We start from the raw sequence: 11,180 nt of genomic DNA, 5'->3' as shown, positions 1-11,180 counted from the left end.
GAGTAACAGAAGGTTAAATGCAGCTAATATGTCCTGTTTTAAGCCAGGCACAAACACCTCTGCTCCGCTGCGTCTCAGCCACCATCGCTCTGGCAGCAACGGCGCTAGAGCCAGAACAGGGGAGAGCTGGAACAAACCATTTTGGGAGGGGGGGGGGGGGGGGGGGGTTTATACATACTTTTGTTGTTAAAATGTTCCATCTCAATTACGTACTGTATGCTTTTTATATTTTTAGCAGTGTGTCACACAAACAGCAAATATTGTCAAAAAAAGTAAGAAATCTTTGGGGGTGCTTTGATTCATTTTTGGAGATGCTGAAGCAACCCCAAAAATGGGCTAAAATCGCCCCTGGTGTGGATAGTTTTGCCGGAAAAAAAACGGCGGAAGAGGGGCAGCCGAAGAGTAAACTTTTAAAAGTAAGTACTGAATATTATGTCACTTATTTATGTGTGAATGTTTAATAACGAAGAACATTAAAACATTACTGTTAGCCACATGTCGGCAAAGTTATGTGACATTAGTGATGTTTGTACTAATTTGGTTCAATAGTTGACGTTAATCTTACAGAGAATGTGATGATTTTATGGATATTTAAAGTAAGCACTGAGACAAATTTAGTAATGCCAACATATTAAAAGAACAATATTTGTCTCTCATATATATAACACAGTTATATATATACAGTGTCAAAGAAACCTGTCTTTGAGTGAAGATTTAAGGTGACAGAAAATATAAATAATATAAACAAATGCAGCTTGAATCTTTACTGAAGCTCAGTATTTGACACAGAGTTCATTCACTGCTGTAATAACTAATAATGATTGAAATTATAACTTTAATATTGGCCATATTATATTTACATTACCAAAGTGAGATGACTTTGAGTCTCATGAACAACATCAGCTAATTGTTATTTACTAGCTAAACTTAAATGACTGTTCAGTACAGAAGTGAAGCCCAATAATCATGATTTCACAGTCCCGTGGTCTCAGCCTCTGATACTTATCAAATCAAAGCTCATGTAGAAACAAACAAACACACGAACAAAAGATTTTCTCCTTCATTTCTGTCAAATAAAGCTGTATGAAACGTTTCCAGTTGTTAGTGTTATGGTTGCTAGGCAACCTGGGCAGCGCAACGGAGGCTAGACCGTCCCATTTCACAAGCCGTCTGGGTGCTCAGCACCCCCAAAGCTCTGATCCTACAATAGCCCCTGGTGTGTACCACAGTGACACTTTGATAGATGCACATGATCATCAGAAACTTTTAGGAGTCAAAATGACGCCTCAGCCAAAATTTTAAGACACCAGATTTTAGGAAAGACTAATCCGGGAAACTAAACCATAACTGCTGCTTATTTTCTATAAATGCCTGAAACTGTTTCAACACTGTCTTTACTTCAAAACCACAAAGATCACATCAGAACTCCTGTTTCTACTATTTGCTTTTGTTTTTTTGTTTTTGTTTTTTTTTCCTGGATGAGATGTTTATTAATGTAAAAATATAATATAATATAATGTTCCAAAAAGTATAATGAATTTGCTATAATTTTTAATAATGTTGTCTGATGAAGTGTGTCAAAATTTATTCTGAGATTACAATATTTCCGTCTTTGTTAACAAAGGACAAGCACTAGAAATATTCCTCTGAAAACAGCTGTTCCACATTTCTTTTTTAAAAGAGTAAATCTTATTGTTTTCATCCGGAATAACCTGGATTGATCTGAGATCATTTATTTTTCGTATCCTCTGTCTGTGATTAGTCTCTCAGGTGCGACGTCTGGCGGCAGGTAGGCGCCAGAGCGGCTGTCATTGCGTCATCCGTGTGCGCCGGCAGTATTGGTGCTGCGACACTGCTCCAACTTTCCGTGACACCGCACACCGTCCAGAGCACAGCATAACCTAATCCGCCTTTTTACCCCCGAGCGGAGCGACACAGCGGCGGAGGAGCTGTGGTCCGGCTCCGAGTCGCCGTGGCAGAGACACGTGGTCAGAGACGGACTTCCGCTGGGTTCAAGCTTTTACTCTTTTATTTCTAACGTCTAGCAGTGGAGACATGTCCAGATCCGCGAAGAAGAACGGCATACCTGACAGGTGCGTGTCAGCCTACAGCTCCGCGCATGCACAGGTATAACTAAGAGTCCGGGGTTTATTACAAAGACGGTTATTAATAACAGCTTCATGAACCTGAGAGCCTCCAGTCTGCTGCTGTGTGACCTCATGACCAGCGCACGGTCTTACGAGTAACCGCGATTACATCATCACACACGTAAACAAATAATGACCCGCAGGTAAATATAAAAAATAAACATCTAGCGCATGATCATAATGACGTCACCGATGTGACGTTTAAAGGGTTTTACACTGAGCGTTCATGTGTAATCTGTGATCATCAAGCAGCCACGCCTGCAAAGGAAACACGAGTGGATTATTTCTAAAGATTATTTTAAAAAATTCAGCTGTGTGTGAAATAAGTAAATAAAGAGTTATTTAAAAGAGCTACAGGAAAGCTACATGGAAGTTCACTGTTATTTTGGGAACGTCTTTGAACATCTATAACCGTATCTTTAAACTGAGATGTTAATGTGAAAGTTCTCTCTCAGGTGAGAGTAACGGCAGTAGAAGTAAGAATCGGGCATCTTCAGGTTTCCATGACAATGCTGACTGACTGTTCGTGTCCTGCAGGTGGCTCGATTACTCGCCGGTTGGAAAACGCCTCCGCGGGACTCGATTCATCGCCTTCAAAGTTCCTCTGAAGCAGGTCAGTGTGTCATCTGAGCTTCCTCCCCACAAATGCCTCGCTCAGCGTCACTCATGATCATGATCATCATCTTCTTCTTCTTCTGTGCAGTCTCTGAACCGCCAGCTGCCGCACTCTGATGTGTTTGGCCCCTGGGAGCTGCTAGATGCTGTCAGCAGCGAGGAGGAGGAGCTTGGGCTGATCATCGACCTCACTTTCACCACACGTTACTACAGGCTCGAGGTGAGCACAAGATCTTGCATTTATAGACAAATCGATCAAGTCTGTGTTTACTGATCAGTGTTATTGATTATGCTGCTATTATTCCACCTGACCACAGACACACACGAACACACAGACAGACGCACTGCTTATCCCACAGAATGTATATAAAAGATGGATTTTCTCCAGGCGTTCATTCTCTTTCAGAGCCTTATCTGGACATTAGAGGAACTGCAGCTTTCTGATGATGATAAAGTAAACTGTGTGTGTGTGTGTGTGTGTGTGTGTGTGTGTAGGACATTCCCAGGTCCCTGCTGTGTGTGAAGATCTTCACGCGAGGTCACGAGGTTCCCAGTGATGACACCATCCTGAGCTTCAAACGCGCCGTCTGCAGCTTCCTGCGGGAGAATAAGGAGAACGGTGAGAGCAAGCTACTGTGAACCTCCCTCGCTGACACAGGTTTAAGTCTGATCTCCTCCTTCACCTCCTGCTGCTCCTGCATGACTGCCATGTTTTGCAGATTTGAGGCTGCTCAGATTTTAGATTTGGGGACTTTTGGGAAGAAAATCAGCTCTGAGCATTTTAATCAGCTGCTGTCTCACAGGAGCTCTCCTCCTCTTCCGATGAGGAGGAGGAGGAAGTCTGCTGGGACTTCAGGCTCGCAGGCAGCTGATTGGTCAGATTTCAAGCAGTCACATGACGAGGAGCTGCTGGTTTCCTACTTCAATCAAACCCGTCATGCTGGCTGTGGTCACATGACTTTTAGGCTTTGCATGAATGAGATTGTGTGCGATTGGCATTGTGTCCTTTAATAGGAAACCACAGTAGAAGAAGTGCGATCTGAGCTCTAACTGTGGCTTGTGTCTCCTGCAGATAAGCTGATCGGCGTGCACTGCACCCACGGCCTGAACCGTACCGGGTACCTGATCTGCAGGTATGTACAAACTTAAGCCTGCTGGTTGGCTGGACTCAAGGGTGTGGGCGGGATCTAACTGCCACGTGTCACCTGCAGGTATCTGATTGACGTGGATGGGATGGACCCCAGGGAGGCGGTGCAGCGTGAGTCGGCTTCTTGTGTCCATATTTCATATTCAGTGTTGGGGAGTAATGGAATACATGTATCGGCGTTACGTATTTAAAATACAACATATGAGTACATGAGTACATTAAGAGGCTCAAATGCCTGTTTCTCAATCTCACGGCCCATGTCACCACTACTTGCAGCCGCATAATGACGTGAAGAAATATTTTTTAAAATTATTATTCAACAAATGACCCACCAGAAACGAGAGCTGGAAGCATGTAAATAGAATAATAACCACCGCAGCCAAGAAGAGTGCCTGACGAGCCCAGTTGTAAGTAAGCTGTTAAGACTCAAATCAAATCAAATCACTTTTATTGTCACATCACATGTGCAGGCACACTGGCACAGCACATGCGAGTGAAATTCTTGTGTGCGAGCCCCACAAGCAACAGAGATGTGCAAACACAACAACACAAACGAGCAAAATACAAGAATGGCCAACCTGAAACTAATAAATATATGTACAATATATAATAGTGTATGCATTTCTGGATGTGTATACTAAATATTTTCCTACGTGTGTGTGTGTGTGTGTGTGTGTGTGTGTGTGTGTGTGTGTGTATACCCATTTTTACAAATTAAATAGTAAAAAAAAAAAAAATAATAATAATAATAATAATAAAATATATAAAAATATACAGAGTTGAATATGTGCAAAACAAGTGGCATTTATATACAGTGTGGAGTGCATAATGTTGAAGTTCCAGTAGTGAAGCTGAGGTGTCTATGACGTGTTCAGCAGTCTGATGGCCTGATGGAAGAAGCTGTCTCTCAGTCTGCTGGTTCGGGACCGGATGCTGCAGAACCTCCTTCCTGATGGAAGTAGTCTGAACAGTTTATGGCTGGGGTGACTGGAGTCCTTGATGATCCTCCCCGCTTTCCTCAGGCACCGCTTCCTGTAGATGTCTTGGAGGGAGGGAAGCTCACCTCCAATTATCCGTTCAGAGCACCGCACTACTCTCTGGAGAGCTTTGCAGTTGTAGGCGGTGCTGTTGCCATACCAGGTGGTGATGCATCCAGTGAGGATGCTCTCAATGGCACAGTGATAGAAGGTCCTGAGGATGCGGGGGCTCATGCCGAATCTTTTCAGTCTCCTGAGAAAGAAGAGGCGCTGCTGCGCCTTCTTCACTGTTTTGTTTGTGTGTACTGACCACGTAAGATCCTCAGCCAGATGTACACCAAGGAAGCGGAAGCTGCTCACTCTCTCCACAGCAGCGCCGTTGATGGTGATGGGGGTGTGTACTTCTCTGCACCTCCGGAAGTCCACTATCAACTCCTTTGTCTTTGCGATGTTGAGGGTGAGATGGTTGTCTTGACACCAGTGGGTCAGGGTGCTGACCTCCTCCCTGTAAGCCGTCTCATCACCGTTGGTGATAAGACCCACCACTGTAGTGTCGTCCGCAAACTTCACAATGATGTTGGAGTTGTTAGTGGCTGTGCAGTCGTAGGTGTAGAGTGAGTACAGGAGAGGGCTCAGTACACACCCCTGTGGAGCACCAGTGTGCAGTGTGATGGGGGATGAGGTGATGCTGCCCAGTCTGACCACTTGGCGTCTGTCAGACAGGAAGCTAAGGATCCAGCTGCAGAGGGAGCTGCTCAGTCCTAGATCCTGCAGTTTCCTGTCCAGCTTCGAGGGAACGATGGTATTGAATGTTGAGCTGTAATCTACAAACAGCATTCTCACATACGTGTCTCTCTTCTCCAGGTGTGACAGGGCAGTGTGTAGTGTCAGGGCTATGGCATCATCAGTGGACCTGTTGTGGCGGTATGCAAACTGTAGAGGGTCCAGTGAGTCGGGTAGTGCAGAGCAGATGAAGTCCCTGACCAGCTTCTCGAAGCATTTGCTTACGATGGGGGTCAGGGCTACAGGTCGCCAGTCGTTCAATGAGGAGATGGTGGAGGATTTGGGTACAGGGACGACGGTGGCCATTTTGAAGCAGGCTGGGACTACAGACAGAGAGAGGGAAAGGTTGAAGATGTGTGTGAACACTCCAGCCAGCTGAGCCGCGCATGACTTGAGGACGCGGCCGGGAATCCCGTCCGGACCAGTAGCTTTGCGTGCGTTCACCTTCCTGAAGCACTTCCGCACATCCTCCTCAGACACAGTGTGCGCACTGACGTCATCCGCGGTGCGCACACTGTCCGGTCTCATGGTGTTCGCTGTGTCGAATCTAGCGTAGAATACGTTTAGATCCTCACACAGAGAGGCCGTGGACTCGACTCGACTGTACGCTGTGCTCGTGTTTTCCTCCGAAACAATAAGTTCCGTTGGAGCAGCCTTTCAACGCCTCTCTCTGTCTCTCGCTAGCAAAGTTGACCCAGACAACAAAGTACCGTTATTGTCGGGCTATAAGCCGCTACTTTTTGCACAAGCTTTGAACCCTGCGGCTTTTAGTCAGGTGCAGCTTTTCTATGGATTGTCCATGATTTTTGTCATATCGTAAGACGATTTGTTTTGTTTGTTCCGCTGTTGTACGCCACTACGTTGCCTGGCGGGAGGATCGGGGTTCAAGAGTGGTATGTTGGTCACGTGTCCATCCGCCAGGCAACATAGTGCCATACAAGTAACGCGAAAAACAAACTTCAAATTAACGCTACGCGTTCAGCGGGAGTCGTGGATGACGAGCGGCGATAAACTTGCGAAAAGCAAGTTATGCTCAACTCCACCGGTGGATTCTGACAGCGTGGAAAAGTGTGAAAACATCCACGATCACCAACGGATTTCGAAGGGCTGGACTGCTGCATGATGGAGAGGAGGACACCGCCACGGCCCTTCAGAGGGTGTTCGACTCCGACACTGACAACGAGGATTTCTTTGGTTTTGAAAGTGACAACGAAGGAAAGAAGCTGAGAGTGGATGACGTAGCCATCCTGAGCCTGTTTGTATCCGACACTGGAGAAGAGGACTTTGGTGGTTTTAGTGCGCAGGAAGATGGTGAATGACTGACTTTTCTTCTTGTTAAAGCCATGTCACTGCACCTGAGTCTATTTTTCTGGTGTGCTGTAGGTTATTGTTATGTACTACATTTGTTACTCATTTATGAAGCACAGTACATGTTTCGTACTTGTAATTACCGCTACTTGTACATATACCTAAAAAGTTATGCAAATATGTACCCATAACTTGTTTTTCAAAATATTAATAAAAGGGGTGTGTCTCCAAACAGCCATCTCTTTCCTGACAATTCCCTTTGTGCATATTCTCTTACATATGATAAGTCAACATTGAAACACCTGCGGCTTTTAGTCAGGTGCGGCTAATGTATGTACAAAACAGGATTTTCCCCTGATTTTAGCTTGTGCGGCTAATATTCAGGTGTGCTTTGTAGTCCGGGAAATACGGTAAAGCTATTTTTCGGCTACGAGCCCGACACGAACCCGACGTATTAGCCAGAGGTCCCTTTACTACGGTTCGGAGCCACGGACCTGTTTTATATACGCGTGGAATAGTTTTACGAGATCGCTGCAAAAAGTGCAGCCTTACTAATGTCCACCTACTGTTACTCATTTTGTATTAAGATTTAAAAATCTAGTCGGTATTGGTATGGCGACTAACCTTCAGTAATAGTAATAAATCACACAGCAATAGTACATTCATGTAGTTGTAAAAAGCATAATAATATATTAAGTAATCTAAAGTATTCAGAATACGTTACTCTCATTGAGTAACGTAACTGAATACGTTACAAAATACATTTTGGGCCATGTATCCTGTAATCTGTAGTGAAATACATTTGAAGAGTAACCTTCCCAACACTGTTCATATTTCACGTGTGAAGCATGTGTAAGCATCGTCTCTCTCTGCAGTGTTTAACTTGTCCCGCGGTCACGCCATCGAGAGGCAGAACTACCTGCATGACCTGCAGCACGGGCGCAGGAGGAGGTGAGGCTCCCCCCCACTCACTGCACCCACACGAATTATTCAAAATCAACAGATAGACTCTTTAGAAATATCCTAAAGACAAAAATATTTCAACTTTAATTTTTTTGTAGCAAACAAAAAAATCAAATAACAGCCAAAAAAAAAAGAATATTAAACAGTCTCAAATATTTTACAGCAGCAGTCCCCAGCCCCGGGGCTGGTCCATGAGGCGTTTGGTACCAGGCCGCGAGAGTTGAGGCTCGGGTGTGAAATGTATGTTTTTTTGGGATTTTTGGGGGTCTTTATCGTTATTTTTTAAGTTGTTTTTATCGTTAACTCGGTTTCTCTGGGTCTTTTCCCGTCTGTTACGAATAAATCTTTTTTTTTTTTAATACCAGTACTAGTTTCATTTTGTTGTATTTGTCTGCGACACCTTAAAGGCCAATCCGTGAAAATATTGTCGGACATAAACTGGTACAGGGCGCAAAAAAAGTTGGACTTGGACTGTTTTACAGTATAAATTATGAATATAAGGGTTAAAGGAAGTTTAAAATGTTGTAAAATATCAACAGAAATTCCCTTCATGTGTTTTCATAATCAGAATGAATTCAAAATATTTAAATGGTGCAGAAGTTTTCATAGAATATTTTAAAATATTTGTGTTTAACTGCTATGCGTTTGCATGGGTTCCCTCCGGGTACTCCGGCTTCTTCCCACAGTCCAAAGACATGCAGTTAGTGGGGATAGGTTATTTGAAAAATCTAAATTGCCCATAGGAGTGAATGTGGGAGTGAGTGTGAGCGTGAATGGTTGTCTGTCCCTGTGTGTTGGCCCTGTGACAGAGTGGCGACCTGTCCAGGGTGTACCCCGCCTCTGTCCCTATGACAGCTGGGATAGGCTCCAGCGCCCCCCGCGACCCTGAAAAGGATAAGCGGAAGTGAATGGATGGATGGATGCTATGAAATAATAAAAATATTAAAAATGAAGAGAAAAAATACTAAAACACGACAAAAACATTTAAAAATGTAAATATCTCAAATTATTCATCAAAGAACAATCAACACATTTCCATACTCAAAATGTTTGTGAAAGTTTCTTTTGAGGAAAAACGAATGTTCTTCAATTTTATTTGGTTATTTATTACAGTACAAATAAAATATTAGAAATACATATCTGATATATTTTTAACCACAGTCTAAGCTCGCCTTTAGAAATTGTATTTACAGTTGTCATTTTCGTCTTGCTCTGAGTCGTCATGCCGACTAACTGCTGCGCTCTGATTGGTTCCTGACTCTTTCTGGTCCATTGTCACAGTAACGAAGGGATGGAGGAGGTGGAGCAGGAGCCAATGAGAGGTCAAGCTGTTCATCGCCCGCTTTCCAGCTTGCCAAGCGATGACTGCGATCAGAAGAGGCGCGAACACGCTCAAAAGTCCCGGCACCACAGGTAGGACGACACACCTGAATATGTTCATCAGTCATAGAAGGAAGGAACCAAGTTTAATAAACGTCAGAGAATCATCATTACATCCTGCTGCTTTCAAATTCACTCATTACAGAAGTGAATAAAGTTTTTTAACCCTTTAAAGCCGGTCGAAGCGGGCATCCTCCGTTTTGCGTAACTATTTTTAAATCCTTGTAGCACTGCAACCACGTGAGCTAGCGCAGTAAATGTTTTTTGCATATGAAACCGGAGGAGTTGTACTTACATCTTATGCCATCAGCTTGTCCTAGTTCACAGTTTCCTTCCACGTATAGCTTTGCAAAGACTGCATAAAAAGCACTTGCAGCAACAAAAACATAATATTCCAGAAACACGCTTTGCCGATCCGATCAGCTGTTCATAACACTACCTACGTCCATCAGCTCGAACTATCGCATGTCCGCCATGACCTGCCCGAAACCGGACGTGACGTCATTTTGCGGAAATGTAGTTTTTTTACCATCAGGGCCTCATGAGCCTATACTGGTGTTTTTAAAAGTTGTGTTTGACTTTATGACTTTCTGTATCGTTTCTGGGATGCTTAGGACTCATATTACACTGCTGGAAATAGTTTATTTTGATGCATATGGTGTTTTGTTTTTTTTGCAAATTTACACTATAATATTTATTTTCGTTTTTCCTGCAGTATATAAAAATTGGTGTATTTCAAAAATAAAACTATGAAGACACTCAAAATAAATTTCCTGTGGTGGGAAACTATTTTGTGCAACTTTTTTGTATTTACAGTTTTGAGGGATAAGCCTCTTAAATTTCTCTAACTAGAAATATATGTTAAAAAAACAAAAACGATTTTAATTTTTTTGTAGTTTATTGCACTTTTCTGCAATTTATGTAATTACTATGCACTTAATGCATACATATTATTGAAATTTGGGCTATAATGGTTGTATTGATGTACATCAACTTGAAATGTTCCCAAAAATGGCACTACAACATGTAAAAATATAATATTAGCTCTGGCGGACTTGGTTCTATGGTAGGTCTTAAAGGGTTAAATGATTGAAATATAATCTTGTGTGTATGTGTGTGTGTGTGTGTGTGTGTATATTCTTAAATAAAACAAAAAAATTATCAATTTTCCATATATTTAAAAATATGAATAAAAATATTTTCTTTTTTTTTCAAATGAAAAAAGACCTCCACGACAAGGGAACGTCCACCTTCATCACCGCCCTCCTCAGGGTGACTTTCTCCCCCCTCCTCCACCATCGCTCAACCCGTATCGATGGACACGTCCTCAGGCGGATAATCATTGGAGGAGACCGCCACACTTGGAGGATAGCCGTGTGGGGAACCCTCAGTGGAGGCCAGGCGCCACAACGCTGGACACGTGGAGAACTCCTCCTCCTCCGATCCTCCCTCGCTACTCACCACGCTGGACTGCTGAAGGCTATGGAGTGCCTGAGGAAGAGTGGGCGGGGCCACAAATGAGACACAGCGACAGCAGACACATACGGGGAGGCAGAGCAAGCGGATACGACCACTAGATTTTATTTGATAGAAGAAGAATGGACTGAGGTGATGTGGCCTTTTAAGGATGTTAGTGTTTGAATGAGAATATTTAAACAGGAATTAAAATTAACGCTGCTGAAGTCCACTTCAGCCAATCACAGCGCAGTTCAAATGTCGTCATTATTACTTTGATAACCTCGCTCTAGCTTCCAAGACTGACATTTGATGTGCGTGTGTGTGTGCCACATGTCTGAAGGTCAGAGTTCAAGGTGAAGAGTGGAGAGTGATTTAAAGTTTCATGTTTTCATGAGTGAATAA

General features: G+C 43.3%; 1 protein-coding gene across 1 annotated transcript; it reads left to right on the top strand.

The window, feature by feature from the left end:
* The first annotated feature begins 355 nt into the window (after positions 1-355).
* Positions 356-11,022, top strand: dusp11 (dual specificity phosphatase 11 (RNA/RNP complex 1-interacting)). The gene is made up of 10 exons (XM_085283312.1): positions 356-416; positions 1,763-2,093; positions 2,685-2,760; positions 2,851-2,982; positions 3,258-3,381; positions 3,835-3,895; positions 3,974-4,020; positions 7,853-7,928; positions 9,222-9,353; positions 10,546-11,022. Exons 2-10 carry the CDS (start codon positions 2,056-2,058, stop codon positions 10,895-10,897), a joined length of 1,038 nt encoding a protein of 345 aa, XP_085139438.1. The 5' UTR covers positions 356-416; positions 1,763-2,055; the 3' UTR covers positions 10,898-11,022.
* The last annotated feature ends 158 nt before the right edge of the window (positions 11,023-11,180 follow it).

This window comes from Mchenga conophoros, linkage group LG7, assembly GCF_057382185.1.
Source record: "Mchenga conophoros isolate Kocher_MC1m ecotype Shallow Benthic linkage group LG7, M_conophoros_male_GT1.1, whole genome shotgun sequence".
Lineage (NCBI taxonomy): Eukaryota > Metazoa > Chordata > Actinopteri > Cichliformes > Cichlidae > Mchenga > Mchenga conophoros.
This window is presented reverse-complemented; position numbering and strand designations above follow the sequence as displayed.